Source organism: Triturus cristatus, chromosome 6, assembly GCF_964204655.1.
Source record: "Triturus cristatus chromosome 6, aTriCri1.1, whole genome shotgun sequence".
NCBI classification, from domain to species: domain Eukaryota; kingdom Metazoa; phylum Chordata; class Amphibia; order Caudata; family Salamandridae; genus Triturus; species Triturus cristatus.
The window spans coordinates 1,349,829,915-1,349,852,129 of record NC_140589.1 but is presented as its reverse complement, the minus strand read 5'-3'; the positions used below and the strand labels follow the sequence as shown (position 1 = coordinate 1,349,852,129).

Here is a 22,215-nt window from a genome sequence, read left to right as displayed (position 1 = left end):
TTAAGCCCGAAGGCATCGCACACTGTTACCCGACGCAATGCGTCGACAAGGCCTGAACACAGGCCAGAGGAACCACTCACTCCGGATCCGCATTGCACGCGGAAAAAAAGGAAACTAACGTCAGCGCGCCGGGAGGGACTTATATGACCTCGCTGACGTCACGTACGTGGACGACAACAGGGCGGGGTCGTGTGGCGCCGTCCCCCGGAGCGCAGGGGTGCTGCTGCAAAGATTTTTCTGGATCCAGTCTGACGCCTGGGGATATTCTAAGTTAAGGAATCTGCGGCTAGACAACGTCTCTACCAGATACATCATTACCAAAGGTAAGTAACTCTTACTTCAATGAACCTCCGCAGCGGCTACTTATGCCTCTCTTGAAACACAGACTAGGGCGCTTATTTATGACCTTGTTTACGTCACGTTTGCACCACGCAATAAAGTACATGTGTGGTGTAAACTTTAAGTGATATTTATGAAACCAAGCAAGGCCACTTTGAGTGTCTTTATAAATCTGGAGTGAAGCAGAGGGCAGCAGTTATCAAATCTGCATAAAAGAGTCTTGAAAATGAAGTATGTTGAGTTGCTTCATATTTTTCTTAGAGAGTGAAGGTAGAAACTGACATAGAGTTCTAAAACTCTATTCTGGTTGTGGGTGCTCACAGGCTTATTTTTCGAATAGGTAGGGTGCTGATGTGGTTACATTTTAAGACTCTGGGGTTGTTTGATGTTTTTCTGTTCCGCTAAATATGCTTTGCTGCATTAAACATTTAGTTTTAGGTTTCAGTTATTGGGTTCATTACAACTTTACAAAATATAGTAAACTGGATCATGTCTACTAGTTTGCTAAGCAGTAAACAACTATTTGCTTGAATTCATAATGGAACATACGGTTAGGGGTTCCGCTAATGAGTATAAGTAAAACTACTGTACATTTGAATACACTTTATTACTGTACATTTTCATTCATTTTTCAGAGACTTTAAAATTGCCGGTGCTGTGGGTGGGGAAAAACACAGAGAAGGAGAAGGTGCACTGATAACGATGGGTGAAGGGTATGTATATATCACAGGGAAATGCATTTACTAGATTTATAACAGAAATTTCACAATAACCTCCTCTAGCGCTATTTTTAATCTGTTCTGATTTTTTCATTTCACTCAATACCAACAATTGTGTGGGGTGTGGTTTGACTGCCTAAGATGGCGGCCCCAACCCGGTGAGGCTCCAGCTGAGCCCTGAGAAACCTCCATTATCCTGACCCTATTGACACACCTTTTGCTCGGTTCTCGAGTACGAGTGTGCAGAGGGTTCAGTGAACCTTTGCAGCGACTACTCATGCCTCTCTTGATACACAGACTAGGGGTCATATTTATGACCTGTTTTGCATCAGTTTGTACCACGCAACATGGTACATGAGTGACGCAAATATTAAGTGAAATTTTTGAAACCATGCAAGGCCACTTTGTGTGGCCCTGAGTGGCTTTATAAATTTGGAGTGAAGCAGAGAGCAGCAGTTATCAAATCTGCATAAAAGAGTCTTAAAAATGAAGTGTGCTGCATCGCTTGATATTTTACTTAAAGAGTGGAGGTAGAAACTGACTTAGAGCTTTTAAACTCTATTTTGGTAGTGGGTGCGCACGGACTCATTTTTCGAATAGGTAGCGTACTGATGTGGTTCCATTTTAAGACTCTGGGGCTGTTTGGTGTTTTGCTGCAGTAAACGTTCAATTTTAAAGATTTTAGTTTTTGGATTCATTACAACTTTGTAAAATATAGTAAACTGGATCATGTCTCTAGTGTTTGCTGAGCAGTAAACAATTATTTGCCTGAAATTATAATGGAACATATGGTTAGAGGTTCCGCTAATGAGTGCTAGTAAAACCACAGGACATTTGAATATACTTTAGTACTTTACATTTTTATTCTTTTTTTCAGAGACTTTAAAATTAGCGATGCTCTGGGAGAGAAATCACACACAGAAGGAGGAGGGGCACAAATAACGGTGGATGCAGGGTATGTATATCGTGATTTGATACTAAACAGCCTATTCATAGGGAAATACATTTATCAAATCTGTAACAGACATTTCACAATAATCTCCTCTTGCGCTACTGTTACTCTTTTACGATTGTTCCATTTCTTCCGATATCAGAAGTAACTCAAGCAATAACTTCTACTGTCACAAAGACAGAACAAAGATTCACTCAATAAAAGTAATTGTGTGGGGTGTGGTTTGACTACCTAAGATGGCGGCCCCTGAAAAACTTACATCGCCCTGACCCAATTGCGCACAGTTTGCTCGGGTCTCGAGGACGAGTGTGAAAAGGGTCAATGAACCTCCGCAGCGGCTACTAATGCCTGTCTTGATACACATACTGAGGGGCATATTTATGACCTGGTTTGCGTCATGTTTGTACCACGCAATATGGAACATGTGTGGCGCAAATCTTAAGTGATATTTATGAAACCACGCAAGGCCACTTTGTGATGGCCCTCAGTGGCTTTATCAATATGGAGTGAAGCAGAGAGCAGCAGTTATCAAATCTGCATAAAAGAGTATTGAAAATGAAGTCTGTTGCGTCGCTTGATATTTTTCTTAGAGAGTGAAGGTAGAAACTAACTAAGAGCTGTAAAACTCTAATTTAATAGTGGGTGCGCACAGACATATTTTTCGAATAGGTAGTGTGCTGATGTGGTTACATTTTAAGACTCTGGGGTTGTTTGATATTTTGCTGTTCCACTAAATCTGCTTTGCTGCATTAAACGTTTAGTTTTAGATTTTAGTTATTGGGTTCATTACAACTTTGTGAAATATTGTAAACTGGATCAAGTCTCTACTGTTTGCTAAGCAGTAAACAATTATTTGCCTGAAATCATAATGGAACATACGGTTAGAGGTTCTGCTAATGAGTACAAGTAATACTACAGAAAATATGAATACACTTTATCACTGTACATTTTTGATTCTTTTTTCAGAGACTTTAAAATTGCCGGTGCTGTGGGTGGGAAAAAACACACAGAAGGAGGAGGTGCACACATAACGATGGGTGCAGGGTATGTATATCACGTTTTAATGCTAAACAGCCTATTCACTGGGAAATACATTTACCAAATCTGTAACAGACATTTCACAATAATCTGTTCTGGCTCTATTGTTACTCTGTTACAATTGTTCCATTTCTTCTGATATCACAAGTAACTCAAGCAATAACTTCTACTTTCACAAAAGTAGAACAAAGTTTCACTTAATAACAAAAGTTGTGTGGGATGTGGTTTGACTGCCTTATATGGTGGCCCCAACCTGGTGAGACTCCAGCTGAGCCCTGAAAAGCCTCCATTATCCTGACCCTATTGACACACAGTTTGCTCGGTTCTCGAGTACAAGTGTGCGGAGGGTTCAATGGACCTCTGCCTCTCTTGATACACAGACTAGGGGGCATATTTATGACCTTCTTTGCATCTCATTTGTACCCCGCAACATGGTACATGTGCGGAGCAAACCTTAAGTGACATTCATGAAACCACGCAAGACCACTTTGTGATGGCCCTCAGTGGCTTTATAAATCTGGAGTGAAGCAGAGGGCAGCAGTTAACAAATATGCATAAAAGAGTCTTGAAAATGAAGTATGTTGAGTTGCTTCATATTTTTCTTAGAGAGTTAAGGTAGAAACTGACACAGAGTTCTAAAACTCTATTCTGGTTGTGGGTGCTCACAGGCTTATATTTCGAATAGGTAGTGTGCTGATGTGGTTACATTTTATGTGCATTTACCTCGTTCAATGCAGTTGAAAGATCCGCTAAAAATAGATTAAATAGCATTGGTGCAAGAACGCACCCTTGTTTTAGACCTCCCGTCGTAGGTATCTTGTTGGTTAATGTTTGCCCGTCACCAATTCTTACCCTGATCCAAGTATCAGTGTACAGTAGTTGTATCATTCCCAATAATAAGTTTGGAATGCCTTGCTCTTTGGGTTTTTTCCACAGACGATGCTTGTTCACACAATCAAAGGCCGATTTGAATTCGACGAAACAAAAATACAAAGGCTGTTTGACTAAGAGTGCCTTATCCATTAATACAGATAAAATCAATATAATTGTGGAGGTTCCTAAACCTTTGATAAACCCTGTTTGGTTTGGTAGCAATATCCTTTTATCCTTTACCCAGTCTGTCAAGCTGGATAGTAAAAGCCCTGCAAACAATTTTGCATCAGTGTCTTGAAGGGTAATCAGGCGGTAATTCTCCGGTAGTTGCCAATTTCCTTTTTTTAATATTGGAGATATTAAAGAACCTCTCCATGATTTTGGAATTAGCCCCGTTCTTATGACTTCATTAAATACCTTTGTCAAATATATAAAGCCCAGAAATCTGGTTCTTCCTTATAAAGAGCAAACGGGATGCCGATGGGTCCCGGTGCTCCATTTTTTTGCTTCTTTATTAATTTTACGACTTGGAGTTCTGTAATATAAAGTTCTGAGTCACATTCTACATCGGTCTTAAGCGTCATTAACTGTTTGCTTTCTTTAATATTTGGTTTGGCTTCCTCAATTTTCACTTCTATAACGGGGTTTAAGATATATGAAGCATTCATCTTCACCTAAGTAGGATGTGACTACACATGTATTCGGCCTAGTTAATCCATTAATCACTTTCCAAAACTCCCTTGAGTTCGCTTGATTACTGGCATAGAAGATTTTTACCCACAATTCCTGGTTAACTTTGTTTTTTTCATTCCAAATTAATTTCCTCAATTTATTGTTGGCATTTTTTAGTTTTATTTGTATATCTTCATTATGTGGGAGCTTATTTAGCTGTTTCCTAAGTCCATTATGGGTCCGTCTGATCTTTTTAATTGTGTATGGGAAATTGATGATAATATCCATTTTTCCCCTTTGAACCATATGATTTTTTTTAACACGAAGAGAGGTATCATACGGTGCAACTATTTTTTGTGTAAAATATTCGCATTGTTCAATTACAGACTATACAATGCTATCTTTAAAACATTTTTTAATTAGTTCTCGTGCCTTTTTCTAAGTACTGTCCATATTATTTGTTTTCCATGTAAGTTTTCTATAGTTAGCAGTGCAGATCTGTACAGGCATGGTTAAGTAATTTTGATGTTTCGAACCTAGCAATTTTACTTGGACGATTTGTTGACTATGGTCGCTTTCAAATACCTTTTTTAGCTGGTATGAGGTAATTTCGTCAAAGATATTTACAGATACCATAGTATAGTCTATTCTTGATTTATACTGGTGAGACTGAAATGACCACGCTGGGGGTATATCTGACTCAAATCTACCATTTAACATTCTAAGACCCAATGCTTCCATGTCCATCATGAAGTTCCTCCCAATAACATTTTGTTTAGCATTTTTTGAGTGATCAAGTACTTGTTCTGGGATTAACCATTGGTGATTTTGGGACTGTATAAAGTCATCCCGTATGAGTTGTATTAGCAGATTTATATTAAAATCTCCTCTAACTATAAAATCTACAGACGGGTCTTCCATTATTTGGTCCAACAAAAAGATAGTAAGAGCAGCACACGTCTCCTTCTTTGATATCTGTTTAGGTGGTATATATATATTAATTAATATTAGAGTTTTTGGTTTATTTTCCTTTCTTATTAAGTAGTTCAACTTCACAGCTTGGAAGTTAGAATTATTCGTGTCTAGCTGCCTATGTTCTACTTTCAGGTCAATCAGTAAAAATATTGCCAGGCCCCCACACGGCCGTCCAAATTTATAATGTCTTATTGCAGGAACAAAATATCCTTTATATCCTTGTAACATAAAAGGGTACATTTCACAGGTTTCCTGCAACAATATAATTTGGTAACAATTTGTTAGTGACTCTATTTGAGCATTTTTTATTTTTTTACATAAACCATTTATATTCCATGAACAAATCACTATTGTAATTATTTCATCTGTTATATCTTGTGATTTGTTCTGTCATTGTTCGATACTGCCATGTAAAGCCGTCAAGATCCATTTCTCATTTACTCCTTTATTTTCTTTTATCTTTTCTTTATCTTTTCCTTGATCCACGGACTTTTCATCATCACAGTTTGTTTTTCCCAGGGGATTTTTTAATATAGAATTGACTAAGTCGTCTTTCATCCCTTTTGGTCTTTTCATTGGACTTTCTTCTTTTATGAATGGAGTTGGATACACCTTTGGGGCTGGTTGGCTAATTATTATCCCCCAGCTGTGAAAGACTTCTTGTTCTTGCAAGATTTGGTCCACTATAGAGTCTGTATTTACAGTTAGCAATGTTATTGGTTGTCTGCCATCAAGATTTTGTAAGAAGCTTACACAATCGATATCTTCTGTTGTCAATTTTTCCATTGATGGTATAGATTTAAAAAGTCGAAGAAAATTTTGTCTATTCAAGATATCATGATTGCCACGTGAGTCAAATAATGGTGTGAAAGTAATTTGGGAAGTTCTTTTCAGAGTCGACGTTCCTTTCTTTTTTTCCTCCCAAGCTTGATTTTCCTTACATATAATTTGTTTACCTTGACAATTTCTTATGATTACTATGTCATCCCTTATAAATGTATGCCTGTTATCTTCAGTCGATTCTTTTGATCTCATAAAGTTATTCTCTGTTTCCTCTATCCGTTGTTTATTTGTAGGTAGACTTTCTTTTTGTTGTATCTGATTCCAAAGTGTTTTTGGTGTATTAGGTGTGTTAATTTGGTTGTGGACGGGCTGCTTTTGTTCTTCATTTTGGCTAATTAATGAAAAGGAAGATAGAGATCCCGTTTTTTCGATCGGATCGTTTTCGATTTCACACATCCATTTCCTTTTAATCTAAATATTTCATTTTTTTCCCCCCTGGGTTTTCCTCCCCTCTATTATCAGTACAATGCCTTTTTGAACAGTATTTTCCGTTAGTATACTTGTATATGTGTTTGTAGGGAGTGATTTTAAGTCTTCAAGATGTTTCCCAGACTTTGTAAATATGTCATAATATTTTTCATTTTTTTTCCAATAGTTTTGCAGACTGACTCCTTAATACATCACAGTCTTTTTTTCCTACTTCTTTTTCTTTTTTTTTTTCTTGTTTTATCGGATCGTCCGGTATTTCTGGTATGGAATATGTTTTTAGTGGGTTTTCCTTTTTAGCCTTTTTTCTTGCTTTACGTAATTTTTTTCTTTGTCTCTTTGTTATTTCTAAGACCATTAGGTCTTCATTATCCTTTCCTATGTCATTCAACTGTACTGGATGATTGAGGCTATTTATTTCTTGTTGTTTTCTCTGCATTGCTTCCGAGTTTGGTTTGTTCACGATATTAGAATCTATTATGTCACCAATTTGTTTAATTTTTTTTTCAACTACAGATGCCGATTAGTTTTTTTCAATGCAGTCTGTCTCCGCTTTTTGATTTTCGTGTTTTTTTCGCACAACGTCTTTAACATCTTCTAATATGCTGTTTACTACATCCGGAATAGTTGCCAGTTTATTTATTATAGGCGCACATGTGCAGTCGAAGTAATTTGAGGCTGCTTCTTTTTGAGCTTTATTTATTAAGTTATTTAACCAAGCTAATTTGTGATCAATTCCGGTGACTGCATTAGCCATAACTCCAAGTATTTCAATTTGGGTATCCATTTTATTTGATTGATATGTCAATGCTTCTAGAGTTAGTATTGATGTATGATAAAATATATCCCATACAGATCCTAGTTCTTGATTACCTGTGTTTTTAAAACCTTGATTATTAGGTACCTCATTTTTTCTGATATGAGTGTTTATGCCATCCTGGCAAGTTTCATGATTTTCTGTTTGAGTTTTTGCTTTAACCAAATTATTATGTTTATCAATGTATTCAGTTTTTACCAACATTTGCTCATTGCCTCCTCTGTTTGTATTAATCGCTTTTTTTGATTGATTGGGAGTGTCGCACTCTTGTTTTTCATAAGTCAATTCCACATTTATTTCTCCACTCTTTCTTAATGGCGTATTTGTCACAAATGCCATATTTATAGTCTCCATAATTGCGGGTTGCGTTTCTTGGATGACTTTGTCGTCATTATTAAGTATGAGATCATGACTACTATGTAATGTGTAGTCGTTGGCTGGTTCATTTTTTTTCCTTATTTCAACTTTAATTTCTAATGGTAATGGGACCCCTGTAATCATAGGGATCATAGGCTTATCAAGCTGTGGTAGATCTTTTATCCGATTTTTCATCCCTTCTGCAACCGAGTCCCTCTCTTCCGTTTGGAATAGCAATACTGGGTTGTCCAAATCCATTTTTTGTTCAATTGTTTGACCCTCTAATTCCTTATTTTGTGTATTGCTAACATAGTCGCACTCACACTCTATATCAACTACTGGTATATTTCTTTCCAAGATGTTAGTTGGTTTAATCGGTGTCTGTAATTGTTTTACTTCTAAATTTGATTCCATTGACATAAGTGCTCCTGTTGGGTCTTTCATAAAATCAAATTTCTGTGGTATTTGTATAGATTTTTCGAACATCCATGCCATTGGAGATATTAAAGTTTGACTTGGTCCTTTTAACTGTGCTTTAGTTTTTTTCAACACATTAGGTGATTGCATTTTACGTGCTCGTCTAGTGGGAGCGCCCAGTGATCTTTCCTTTCCTGAGTGCATTCCAAATAATTTACCTTGTTTGTTTTGTATTGTGGTCAGTTATGCCTTAGTATTTTATAAGGTTAGTATATTGTAGTTATATGCTGGAATCAGCGTATTTGTCACATTACAATTTTTAAATATTTTCTTGAAAAGACAACAATAGGTTAACATCTGCACACGGTCTATTCTACCCTCATATAATTAACATTAGAACCACATCCACCTTAATGATGAATCCCCATCCTCTGCTAATATAATACCATACACACAGGGAATAATTGCAATTGTCGGCACAGGGACAGAATATAGTGTCCTCCTTGATGTTCCTATATATATTTATATATCCAAGATGGAAAAAGAAATTCCTAGGAATATTTGGAAATGCTTGTAGGACCGTTGACATCAACAAAAAGAAAAAAAGAAAAAAAGAAAAAGGAAAAAGGTATAGAATGTGCAAGAATCTCTTCTCTATTCCTGGTCCTGCACCAAATTAGAGAGGGAGATGCCTTGGTAAGGCCTGCGGGGCACCTTTCAACTGCAACCCACCGAGGGGGGCCAAAATTACTATGTTTATCACTCTCACGCAGGTTCAGGTTCAGTAGTCTAACACACAGGCTTCAATGGGAAGGCAGGCAGTCATATAGATATCAATGATGGTCAATAAATAATTAAGAAAGACAGCTACAGACCTCCCTCGTTTAATTTCGTAAGTGTTCACGGGAGGCTTCTCGCGCCGCTCGGGAATTGCTGCTCCTTGGACCATAAACCATACCTAGTAACTGCCGCCAATTGCCGCTGCCGTTGCCATTGCTGTAACCATTTCACAAATATGCTGCAGGGGGTTCCATATGGTCTCAGACTGGTTGCAGACTGAGAGTCCCCCAGAGCTCGGCTCCCTCAACTCACTACTATTGGGCAGCAGGCAGCAAGCAAGAAAGCGAGCACAAGCCTCCGCCGCCACAAAGCCCGAGCCTCTACCGCCGCCGCAGCCTCCGCCAAAACCGCCAACACTGCGGCCGCCAACCACGGCAGCAACGTCGCCTATCTTGCTCCGGTCTTGCTCCGCTGTTTCCGCCGCTTCTGGAACTGCAACTGCCTCCGCTCCACAGCGCGTCAGCGTGACAGACCCGCTCAATCAATTGTCAACCAGCTGTGTATCCCGAGTACATAGCAGCTCTCCAGCATTGGCAAAGTCAATAGCTCTCGCTAAACACTTATAAGGCCCCAAAGGTGAGACCTATTGGCTATGCGAATGCTTGTTAATACGGGTATGGTGTAGTGCCATTCTGGCATTTTAGGATATCTACCATCCCTTTTTTTCTGCTCTTCCGAGCTGCTTGGGTTGCTGTTGGGCTGTTCCACCACAGCCTCCCCCCTTTATCCGTCACTCTGTTGCCGGATCGGATGCTTGGCGCTGTCTTTTGATCCGTCGCAGACCCACCTCCCCTTTGGGGTATGGCTGTGGTATCTATTCTAAGTTAAGGAATCTGCGGCTAGATGTCTCTCTCAGATGTACGAGTTACTTACATTCGGTAACAATGTATCTGATAGAGACGTTTTCTAGCCGCAGATTCCTTAACACCCATTCAGCCTCCCCGTTCTGCGAGGACCTTGCCAAGTGGGGTTCTCCGCTGGCTCCCCTGTTACAGTTGGCATTGTTTTTTTTCTCTCATGGATGCTCACATGATTGCGTCCCTTTGAGATTTGCCATAATACAATTGACTCCCTCTCAGGGGTTTCTGTCACAATAATACCGTTGCCTCCCTCTCAAGGGTTTCTTATCTGTAAAATTAGGCCTTTTAGATTTTCCTACACCAGGAGATTCCTCTTCATTTTCTTCTTCTCCTGCTGTCTTTCCGCCTTCTCTGTTGGCTCTGGGTTCTGGGCTCCTCTGGTGTAGTCTTCTTTGGAACTCTGTTCGCCTCTGTTTCAGACCTCCGTTACTACAGGGGCAGTGCCAGATTTTTCATTCCTGCGGTGGACTGTTGTTCTCTCTGTGCTCCGTGAAGAAGGGTGACATACCATGAAACCAGTCCCAGGATGCTTGTTTACGGTACAGGGAGGACCTGGCCTGGCAGTTCGGTCCGGACTGTTTCTATGGGGCACAGGGTCAAGACTGATTTGCATTTGGCTGGGTCCAAACTGGGGTGGCGTAGTGGGCAAAAGAACGATGGATTTAACCCAGATCTTTTGACTGGGGGAGAATGTTTGAATTGTCAGCATTCCGTCCATCATTTATTTGCTATGAGACCGTTATTGCCAGACGGCACAGTTCTACATGGTACTGACAGTCTATTTTTGTCTGTTATTCTGCATGGTACTAACAGTCTATTTTTGTCTGTTGAGATCTTCTTCCCTTCTTACACTAGGGAAGGGTCTTTGCTTAGCTTGCGAGGTTCTTTCTCACAGCTTTTTCACCTATATGTAGGTAGTGTCTAATTCTGTCTTTTACAATGGTGTCTTGCACCATCCTCCTTATTTATTCACGGATTTTCATCCATCGCACACTGTTCCCATACTTTGATAGTTTTTTTATTGGTGGCTCCGCGTTGTGTTTCGGAAAAGTTTTTACGAAGAAAACTGATGTCAGCGCGCTGGGTGGGACATCTGTCGCAAACAGGAATTAAGAGTTTTAAAGCCTGAAGGCATCACACACTCTTACCCGACGCGAAGCGTCGGCAAGGCCTGAAAACAGGCCGGAGGAACCGCTCACTCCGGATCCGCATTGCACGCGGAAAAGAAGGAAACTGACGTCAGCGCGCCGGGAGGGACTTATATGACCTCGCTGACGTCACGTACGTGGACGACAACAGGGCGGGGTCATGTGGCGCCGTCCCCCGGAGCGCAGAGGTGCTGCTGCAAAGTTTTTTCCAGATCCAGTCTGATGCTTGGGGATATTCTAAGTTAAGGAATCTGCGGCTAGACAACGTCTCTACCAGATACATCATTACCGAAGGTAAGTAACTCTTACTTCAATGAACCTCCGGAGCGGCTACTTATGCCTCTCTTGACACACAGACTAGGGCGCATATTTATGACCTTGTTTACGTCACGTTTGCACCACGCAACAAAGTACATGTGCGGCGCAAACTTTAAGTGATATTTATGAAACCAAGCAAGGCCACTTTGAGTGTCTTTATACATCTGGAGTGAAGCAGAGGGCAGCAGTTATCAAATCTGCATAAAAGAGTCTTGAAAATAAAGTATGTTGAGTTGCTTCATATTTTTGTTAGAGAGTGAAGGTAGAAACTGACGTAGAGTTCTAAAACTCTATTCTGGTTGTGGGTGCTCACAGGCTTATTTTTCGAATAGGTAGTGTGCTGATGTGGTTACATTTTAAGACTCTGGGGTTCTTTGATGTTTTGCTGTTCCACTAAATATGCTTTGCTACATTAAACGTTTAGTTTAAGATTTTAGTTATTGGGTTCATTACAACTTTACAAAATATAGTAAACTGGATCATGTCTGCTAGTTTGCTAAGCAGTAAACAACTATTTGCTTGAATTCATAATGGAACATACGGTTAGAGGTTCCGCTAATGAGTATACGTAAAACTACTGGACATTTGAATACACTTTATTACTGTACATTTTCATTAATTTTTCAGAGACTTTAAAATTGACGATGCTGTGGGTGGGGAAAAACACAGAGAAGCAGAAGGTGCACTGATAACGATGGGTGAAGGGTATGTATATCATGATTTAATGCTAAACAGCCTATTCACAGGGAAATACATTTACTAGATTTATAACTGAAATTTCACAATAACCTCCTCTAGCGCTATTTTTAATCTGTTCCGATTTTTTCATTTCACTCAATACCAACAATTGTGTGGGGTGTGGTTTGACTGCCTAAGATGGCGGCCCCAACCTGGTGAGGTTCCAGCTGAGCCCTGAGAAACCTCCATTATCCTGACCCTATTGACACACCGTTTGCTCGGTTCTCGAGTACAAGTGTGCAGATGGTTCAGTGAACCTCTGCAGCGACTACTCATGCCTCTCTTGATACACAGACTAGGGGTCATATTTATGATCTATTTTGCATCAGTTTGTACCACGCAACATGGTACATGAGTGACCCAAACCTTAAGTGAAATTTTTGAAACCACGCAAGGCCACTTTGTGTGGCCCTGAGTGGCTTTATAAATCTGGAGTGAAGCAGAGAGCAGCAGTTATCAAATCTGCATAAAAGAGTCTTAAACATGAAGTGTGCTGCATCGCTTGATATTTTATTTAAAGAGTGGAGGTAGAAACTGACTTAGAGCTTTTAAACTCTATTTTGGTAGTGGGTGCGCACAGACTCATTTTTCGATTAGGTAGTGTGCTGATGTGGCTACATTTTAAGACTCTGGGGCTGTTTGGTGTTTTGCTGTTCCACTAAGTATCCTTTGCTGCAGTAAACGTTAAATTTTAAAGATTTTAGTTTTTGGAATCATTACAACTAGGCAAAATATAGTAAACTGGATCATGTCTCTAGTGTTTGCAGAGCAGTAAACAATTATTTGCCTGAAATTATAATGGAACATATGGTTGGAGGTTCCGCTAATGATTGCTAGTAAAACCACAGGACATTTGAATATACTTTAGTACTTTACAGTTTTATTCTTTTTTTCAGAGACTTTAAAATTAGCGATGCTGTGGGTGAGAAAACACACACAGAAGGAGGAGGGGCACAAATAACGATGGATGCAGGGTATGTATATCATGATTTAATACTAAACAGCCTATTCGTAGGGAAATACATTTATCAAATCTGTAACAGACATTTCACAATAATCTCCTCTTGCGCTACTGTTACTCTTTTACGATTGTTCCATTTCTTCCGATATCAGAAGTAACTCAAGCAATAACTTCTACTGTCACAAAGACAGAACAAAGTTTCACTCAATAAAAGTAATTGTGTGGGGTGTGGTTGGACTACCTAAGATGGCGGCCCCTGAAAAACTTACATTGCCCTCACCCAATTGCGCACAGTTTGCTCGGGTCTCAAGGACGAGTGTGCAAAGGGTCAATGAACCTCCGCAGCGGCTACTAATGCCTGTCTTGATACACATACTGAGGAGCATATTTATGACCTGGTTTGCGTCATGTTTGTACCACGCAATATGGAACATGTGTGGCGCAAATCTTAAGTGATATTTATGAAACCACGCAAGGCCACTTTGTGATGGCCCTCAGTGGCTTTATCAATATGGAGTGAAGCAGAGAGCAGCAGTTATCAAATCTGCATAAAAGAGTCTTGAAAATGAAGTCTGTTGCGTCGCTTGATATTTTTCTTAGAGAGTGAAGGTAGAAACTAACTAAGAGCTGTAAAACTCAAATTTAATAGTGGGTGCGCACAGACTTATTTTTCAAATAGGTAGTGTGCTGATGTGGTTACATTTTAAGACTCTGGGGTTGTTTGATATTTTGCTGTTCCACTAAATATGCTTTGCTACATTAAACGTTTAGTTTTAGATTCTAGTTATTGGGTTCATTACAACTTTGTGAAATATTGTAAACTGGATCACGTCTCTAGTGTTTGCTGAGCAGTAAACAATTATTTGCCTGAAATCATAATGGAACATACGGTTAGAGGTTCTGCTAATGAGTACAAGTAATACTACAGGACATTTGAATACACTTTATCACTGTACTTTTTTATTCTTTTTTTCAGAGACTTTAAAATTGCCGGTGCTGTGGGTGGGAAAAAACACACAGAAGGAGGAGGAGCACACATAACGATGGGTGCAGGGTATGTATATCACGATTTAATGCTAAACAGCCTATTCACAAGGAAATACATTTACCAAATCTGTAACAGACATTTCACAATAATCTGTTCTGGCTCTATTGTTACTCTGTTACAATTGTTCCATTTCTTCTGATATCATAAGTAACTCAAGCAATAACTTCTCCTTTCACTAAAGTAGAACAAAGTTTCACTTAATAACAAAAGTTGTGTGGGATGTGGTTTGACTGCCTTATATGGTGGCCCCAACCTGGTGAGACTCCAGCTGAGCCCTGAAAAGCCTCCATTATCCTGACCCTATTGACACACAGTTTGCTCGGTTCTCGAGTACAAGTGTGCGGAGGGTTCAATGAACCTCTGCCTCTCTTGATACACAGACTAGGGGGCATATTTATGACCTGCCTTGCATCACGTTTGTACCATGCAACAAGGTACATGTGCGGAGCAAACCTTAAGTGACATTCATGAAACCAAGCAAGGCCACTTTGTGATGGCCCTCAGTGGCTTTATAAATCTGGAGTGAAGCAGAGGGCAGCAGTTAACAAATATGCATAAAAGAGTCTTGAAAATGAAGTATTTTGAGTTGCTTCATATTTTTCTTAGAGAGTTAAGGTAGAAACTGACACAGAGTTCTAAAACTCTATTCTGGATGTGGCTGCTCACAGGCTTATTTTTCGAATAGGTAGTGTGCTGATGTGGTTACATTTTATGTGCATTTACCTCGTTCAATGCAGTTGAAAGACCCGCTAAAAATAGATTAAATAGCATTGGTACAAGAACGCACCCTTCTTTTAGACCTCCCGTCGTAGGTATCTTGTTGGTTAATGTTTGCCCGTCACCAATTCTTACCCTGATCCAAGTATCAGTGTACAGTAGTTGTATCATTCCCAATAATAAGTTTGGAATGCCTTGCTCTTTGGGTTTTTTCCACAGACGATGCCTGTTCACACAATCAAAGGCCGATTTGAATTCGACGAAACAAAAATACAAAGGCTGTTTGACTAAAAGTGCCTTATCCATTAATACAAATAAATTCAATATAATTGTGGAGGTTCCTAAACCTTTGATAAACCCTGTTTGGTTTGGTGGTAATATCCTTTTATCCTTTACCCAGTCTGTCAAGCTGGATAGTAAAAGCCCTGCAAACAATTTTGCATCAGTGTCTTGAAGGCTAATCAGGCGGTAATTCTCCGGTAGTTGCCAATTTCCTTTTTTTTAAATTGGAGATATTAAAGAACCTCTCCATGATTTTGGAACCAGCCCCATTCGTATGACTTCATTAAATACCTTTGTCAAATATATAGCCCAGAAATCTGGTTCTTCCTTATAAAGAGCAAACGGGATGCCGTTGGGTCCCGGTGCTCCATATTTTTGCTTCTTTATTAATTTTGCGACTTGGATTTCTGTAATATAAAGTTCTGAGTCACATTCTACATCGGTCTTAACCGTCATTAACTGTTTGCTTTCTTTAATATTTGGTTTGGCTTCCTCAATTTTCACTTCTATAACGGGGTTTAGGATTTTTATAAGATATATGAAGCATTCATCTTCACTTAAGTAGGATGTGACTACACATTTATTCGGCCTAGTTAATCCATTAATCACTTTCCAAAACTCCCTTGAGTTCGCTTGATTACTGGCATAGAAGATTTTTGCCCACAATTCCTGGTTAACTTTGTTTTTTTAATTCCAAATTAATTTCCTCAATTTATTGTTGGCATTTTTTAGTTTTATTTGCATATCTTCATTATGTGGGAGCTTATTTAGCTGTTTCCTAAGTCTATTACGGGTCCGTCTGATCTTTTTAATTGTGTATGGGAAATTGATGATAGTATCCTTGTTTTCCCTTTGAACCGTATGATTTTTTTTTAACATGAAGAGAGGTATCATACGGTGCAACTATTTTTTGTGTAAAATGTTCCCATTGTTCAATTACAGACCATACAATGCTATCTTTAAAACATTTTTTAATTAGTTCTCGTGCCTTTTTCTTTGTACTGTCCATATTATTTGTTTTCCATGTAAGTTTTCTATAGTTAGCAGTGCAGATCTGTCCATGCATGGTTAAGTCATTTTGATGTTCCGAACCTAGCAATTTCACTTGGACTATTTGTTGACTATGGTCGCTTTCAAATACCTTTTTTAGCTGGTATGAGGTAATTTTGTCAAAGATATTTACAGATACCATAGTATAGTCTGTTCTTGATTTATACTGGTGAGACTAAATGACCACGCTGGGGGTATATCTGACTCAAATCTACTATTTAACATTCTAAGACCCAATGCTTCCATGTCCATCATAAAGCTCCTCCCAATAACATTTTGTTTAGCGTTTTTTGAGTGATCAAGTACTTGTTCTGGGATTAACCATTGGTGATTTTGGGACTGTATAAAGTCATCCCGTATGAGTTGTATTAGCAGATTTATAATAAAATCTCCTGTAACTATAAAATCTACAGACGGGTCTTCCATTATTTGGTCCAACAAAAAGATAGTAAGAGCAGCACACGTCTCCTTCTTTGATATCTGTTTAGGTGGTATATATATATATATATTAATTAATATTAGAGTTTTTGGTTTATTTTCCTTTCTTATTAAGTAGTTCAACTTCACAGCTTGGAAGTTAGAATTATTCGTGTCTAGCTGCCTATGTTCTACTTTCAGGTCAATCAGTAAAAATTTTGCCAGGCCCCCACACAGCCATCCAAATTTATAATGTCTTATTGCAGGAACAAAATATCCTTTATATCCTTGTAAAATACAAGGGCACATTTCCCAGGTTTCCTGCAATAATATAATATGGTAACAATTTGTTAGTGACTCTATTTGAGCATTTTTTATGTTTTTACATAAACCATTTATATTCCATGAACAAATCACTATTGTATTTAATTCATCTGTTATATCTTGTGATTTGTTCTGTCATTGTTCGATACTGCCATGTAAAGCCGTCATGATCCATTTCTCATTTACTCCTTTATTTTCTTTTATCTTTTCTTTATCTTTTCCTTGATCCACGGACTTTTCATCATCACAGTTTGTTTTTCCGAGGGGATTTTTAAATATAGAATAGACTAAGTCGTCTTTCATCCCTTTTGGTCTTTTCATTGAACTTTCTTCTTTTATGAATGGAGTTGGATACACCTTTGGGGCTGGTTGGCTAATTATTATCCCCCAGCTGTGAAAGACTTCTTGTTCTTGCAAGATTTGGTCCACTATAGAGTCTGTATTTACAGTTAGCAATGTTATTGGTTGTCTGCCATCAAGATTTTGTAAGAAGCTTACACAATCGATATCTTCTGTTGTCAATTTTTCCAATGATGGTATAGATTTAAAAAGTCGAAGAATATTTCCTCTATTCAAGATATCATGATTGCCACGTGAATCAAATAATGGTGTGAAAGTAATTTGGGAAGGTCTTTTCAGAGTCGACGTTGTAGGAAAGTAGGGTCTGCTTTCTATGTTCACCCCCACTTTTTGCTTTTGCTTTACTGGTTTTCGACTTAGATGTGGCTGTGGGCCTGCTAATCAGACCCACAGCCCTGCTGTTCTCTCTCTAAATTAATACTATGTACTTTAGGTGCATAACCCAATTGGATAGGATCACCTTATTGGCCCCTGTACAGTGTACCTTAGGTACCCAGGGCATAGGTGTACCCTAGGCCTACCAGGGGCTGCAGCATGTATTATGCCACCCCTGGCCTGGCCTTCCATTATGACACAACTGGCTGATCACTCAGCTGGGGCAAGTTCGTTTAATCACCCCTTGCTTAGGTGTAGTATTCCTATACCTACCTTATATATAGACACATGTGTACCTATCAGTCACTCCTATGGCAGGCCTTAACAATCCTGGAGGCAGAGTGCTTGGTAACATGTGAGATGGTGCTCTAGCATGAGCTGAGCCTGTCTGCAGCTCTCGGAACCATGTCCTTATAGCTGTTCTATGATATAGCCTACCATATACCCTTAAAGTGCCTTATAATCTTAAACGGTTATGGTAACTATGGTTTGGCTTTATCAAAACATGTCGTGTAAGGTGTCTAACACTTTGGAATAATTCCCCCATCCCATTTCTGGGGATGAGGATATTATCCCTCCCTTCTAGAGGGAGAAGACATGTTGTAACCTACTTACCCGGTTAAAGTTAACCAGAGCCCCAGCATCACAAAATGGATGCTGCTGCCACAGACACGAGTCTGACCTCCTGCTGCTGGGAGTGATCCCGGCAAGGGAGGCTTGGACAATAGGTTTCCTGCCTTGGGAGGTGCTAGCACCACCCCAGACAGGCCTTAGTGTATTGGGGCAGGGAGGGATGAATAGAATGAGACAGGCCTGGGGCACACAAGGTGTCCCGTTCCTAGTCCAGTTCAAACCGGTGCTGGGGCACTCCAGCCCCAGTCCTGGCGCGAAACTGGACAAAGGGAAGGGGGTGTAACCACCCCCCTCCCAGGTCCCACCCATAAGGCGTGACCTAGCAGGTATCCCAGCCCCAGATTAGTATAAGAGTGGGAGTTGGGCCTCAAGACTTTAGATTATCCTGAACCTGCAACTTGAACAGAAACTCTGGACCTTCGACATTCGACGAAAGAAGAAGACTGAAGAATCTCCCTTGTGGCCAAGGAGTGGCTACCCTGTGCAAACAGGCACCATCAAGAGACTACCCTTTGCTTTGCTCCAGTTCTACGAGGGACCGACTGCAGAGCCCGACCAGAGCCTTGACTTCCAGACTTCTCCGACCCTGATCCACATCCACAGCCGTGCTGAGATCCGTGGAGGCGACGAGAGACGTGGGACCGGCTACCTGGGAAAAGTGGCTAGTATCTTCAAGCGCAGCTTCTGAGGCACCCTCGAAGTTGTGCACCGGGGATTGAGAAGCCCCAAGCACCATCTGCACCGAAGATCAGCCCCCCACACTCCACGAGTCCTGCGTGGGGCCCTTCTGCATTTTCCTGCTTGCCGCGTCTGTCCGGTTGCTTGCCCGCTGGCTAGTGGCCTCTGTGACGACGCACCCTGAAATCTTCAGCACTGGTTTGGCTCCCCCAGACTGGCTCCCGCTTCTCTGCAAAGAAGAAGCACCCCAGACCTTCCTGGTCTGCACCAGAAGCAAGTCCTCCGTTCTTCGTAGATTCCGCTTGCCAAGGCTTGGTGAGTCCTAGTCCAACTTCGACGCCGCCGACAGCAAGAGCCTTCGTGGGACAGCTCGCCTCCTGGTCCTGGTCGTCCTCGACGTTCCCTGGTCCTTGTGGCTGCAGCGACAAGCTTCACTTTCACCTGCAATCTTCACGGCATCGCCTGGTTCCTTCCTGGTTCCACGTGGTCACTGGCTAGTGACCTTGACTCTGTCCCTTCTGCTTGCAGGTATCCTTTCTTCCTGATCCCAGCCTTGGGATCCACCGGACACTCTTTACTGACTGCCTGTCAGCATCTTTCTTCAGGCATCCATAGGAGTCGACGACGAAACCCGACGCAACTTCACCCCTATGCACCCGCAGCCTGTGGGCTAGGTAACTTGGGTACTCCGGTGCTCATCAGGATAGTGACTATCCTAGTGTCTAGTTTTCCAGTCTCGACTTCCTAGCTACTCCGGAAGTGTCCTAAATCTATTTAATTCAAAACTGTACTATTCCTATCGATTATACGCATTACGCGTGAGTGTTTCCACTCTGCACCTGAATCCCGTGGGCCTCCCACTTCCTAACCTTTGGTAGTATAGTGTAGCCCCAGCGATTCCCTAGGCCTAGGCCTATCCTATTTCCGTGACAGTGGTCCTTATACCACTTACTTAGTATATGGTTTGCGTGGCCCCTAGGGCCTAACTGTATTACTTACCTGTGTGACTTAATGTATGCATAAATAAGACTGTGTTGTACTTACCTCTAATCTCATAAAGAGTGCTGAGGGTTTGTCTAGAATAAAGACACTTTATTTTATATATATATCTGTTGTGGTGTCCTTTCATTTGGTATTCAAGGGATTATATATGGTATCACAGCTGGCTTCACATGCCATTCAGAGTTTAGCCTAAGACTGCTCTTGTCCATGCTACCACTAGGATAGCTGGTCTATAAGGTTGACTTTACAACCAATCACCATAAGGGTATTTGGACTGATATAAGGTGTACACTAGAACTAGTGACATCATACATCAGGCCAACTTCTCACATTGGTGAGCAGCGGTTGGGATCTGAGCTTGCTGTTGTAATGCCATTGTAATCTTGAGATACTAAATTGAAAGATCACACAGATATTGTTTAGGTACATATAACATAGATTATAATACTTAAGTCCTACTGGACTTAGTGGTTGTAGGTTGAAGGGAGTAACACACCCTGACTACAACTACTAGAGAGGTTTAGTAGATACAACTAGTGTAGGTAGGTGCACACACCACACCCTCACTAGAATCATGCCCCTGGATGGAGATCACACTGATGCTCCCTCAGGAGAGGAGAATCCTAGACAGGTTCCCTCTAGGTATGATGCATTCACTTTCCAGGAGATGAGACAACTGTGTACCTCCAGGAGATTAAAACAGGGTTCCAACCCTACCCTTAGACAGCTAGTGGAGCTTCTGGAGGCCTATGATGCTGAAAGAGCTGCCCAGGATGGGACCATAGCTATAGATAAGGGTCTACCCACCACAGAGGAGTCAGATGGGGCTTCAGATGGAGAGGTAGACAGCCAGGGCCAAGTAGGAAGACTTAGCCAGGCTAACCTAAGTTTACATGGGAGTTTGCATGGGATCCCCCCATACAGACCCCCAAGTGGGCTTAACCAGAGAAAAAGGAGGGACAGATCCCCTTCAAGGGAATCTGTCCACTCCCATGTCTCTAGCATCTCTAATGTTTCCTCTCACAGGGGAATGACTTCCCCCTGAGAGAAGGGAGCATGAAGCCAGAATGGGGGAAGCTAATCTGAGGATTCAGAGGGAAGAACTTGCCCTTGCCAAAGAGAAGCTTGCTCTGGCCAGAGAACAAAAGTTAAGTGGGTTAGAACCCACTGGTGGCAGCAATATCCCTAAGGATAGAGACAGGCACTATGATAATAGAAACCTGAGCAAGATTGTCCCTCCCTACAAGTGTGGGGATGACATCCACAAATGGATAACTGCTTTGGAGAGACCTTGCAAAGTACAGCAGGTACCCCAAAGTCAGTGGGCAGCTATCTTGTGGCTCTCCTTCTCTGAGAAAGGCAGAGACAAGCTCCTCACAGTTAGTGATGAGGATGCAGATAATTACACTGTCCTGAAGAGTGCTCTAATTGATGGGTTTGGCCTAACCACTGAACAATACAGGTTGTTGTTCAGGGATACCCAGAAGACACAGACTCAGGACTGGACTGACTTTGTAGATTGTGCCACTAAGGCTCTGGAAGGCTGGCTAGTGGGAAGTAAGGTTAAGGAATATACAGGATTGTATAATTTGATCATGAGAGAGCAAATCCTTAACAACTGTCAAAACCAGCTACTGCATCAACACCTGATTGATTCTGATCTGACTTCTCCCCAAGAATTGGGAAAGAAGGCAGATAGATGGGTCAGGACTAGAGTTAAGCAGAAAAACCAGAACCAGGGCGGTGATCAGAAAAAGGCAGACCAGAAGGGTAATGATCAGAAACAAAAAGACCAGAAGTCTTCACCAGGCCCCCAAAAGGCTCAGGGGGAGGGTGGTCCCAAAAAGGATAAAAAGAAAGAAGGCCAAAAGAAACCATGGTGCAACTATTGTAAGTCCAACTCACATTGGTTTAGTGAGTGCACCAAAAAGGATAAGCCCCCAGCCACCATTGCCCCTAAGGCAACTGTACCCCCTAGTTCAGCTGTAAGTGGTGGTTCCCAGCAAAAGGGTGTAGTAGGGTTAACCCTGGGAACT

General features: G+C 40.9%; 1 protein-coding gene across 1 annotated transcript in view; it reads left to right on the top strand.

Annotated features, from left to right (window-relative positions):
- The window catches only part of LOC146821407 (uncharacterized), a 1,203,178-nt gene that overhangs the window by 975,770 nt on the left and 205,193 nt on the right, over positions 1-22,215 (top strand). Inside the window, exons 45-50 of the mRNA XM_085609844.1 lie at positions 975-1,052; positions 1,936-2,013; positions 2,977-3,054; positions 12,222-12,299; positions 13,229-13,306; positions 14,270-14,347. Coding sequence (XP_085465970.1) covers positions 975-1,052; positions 1,936-2,013; positions 2,977-3,054; positions 12,222-12,299; positions 13,229-13,306; positions 14,270-14,347 — 468 coding nt within the window. The remainder of the gene's footprint in view (positions 1-974; positions 1,053-1,935; positions 2,014-2,976; positions 3,055-12,221; positions 12,300-13,228; positions 13,307-14,269; positions 14,348-22,215) is intronic.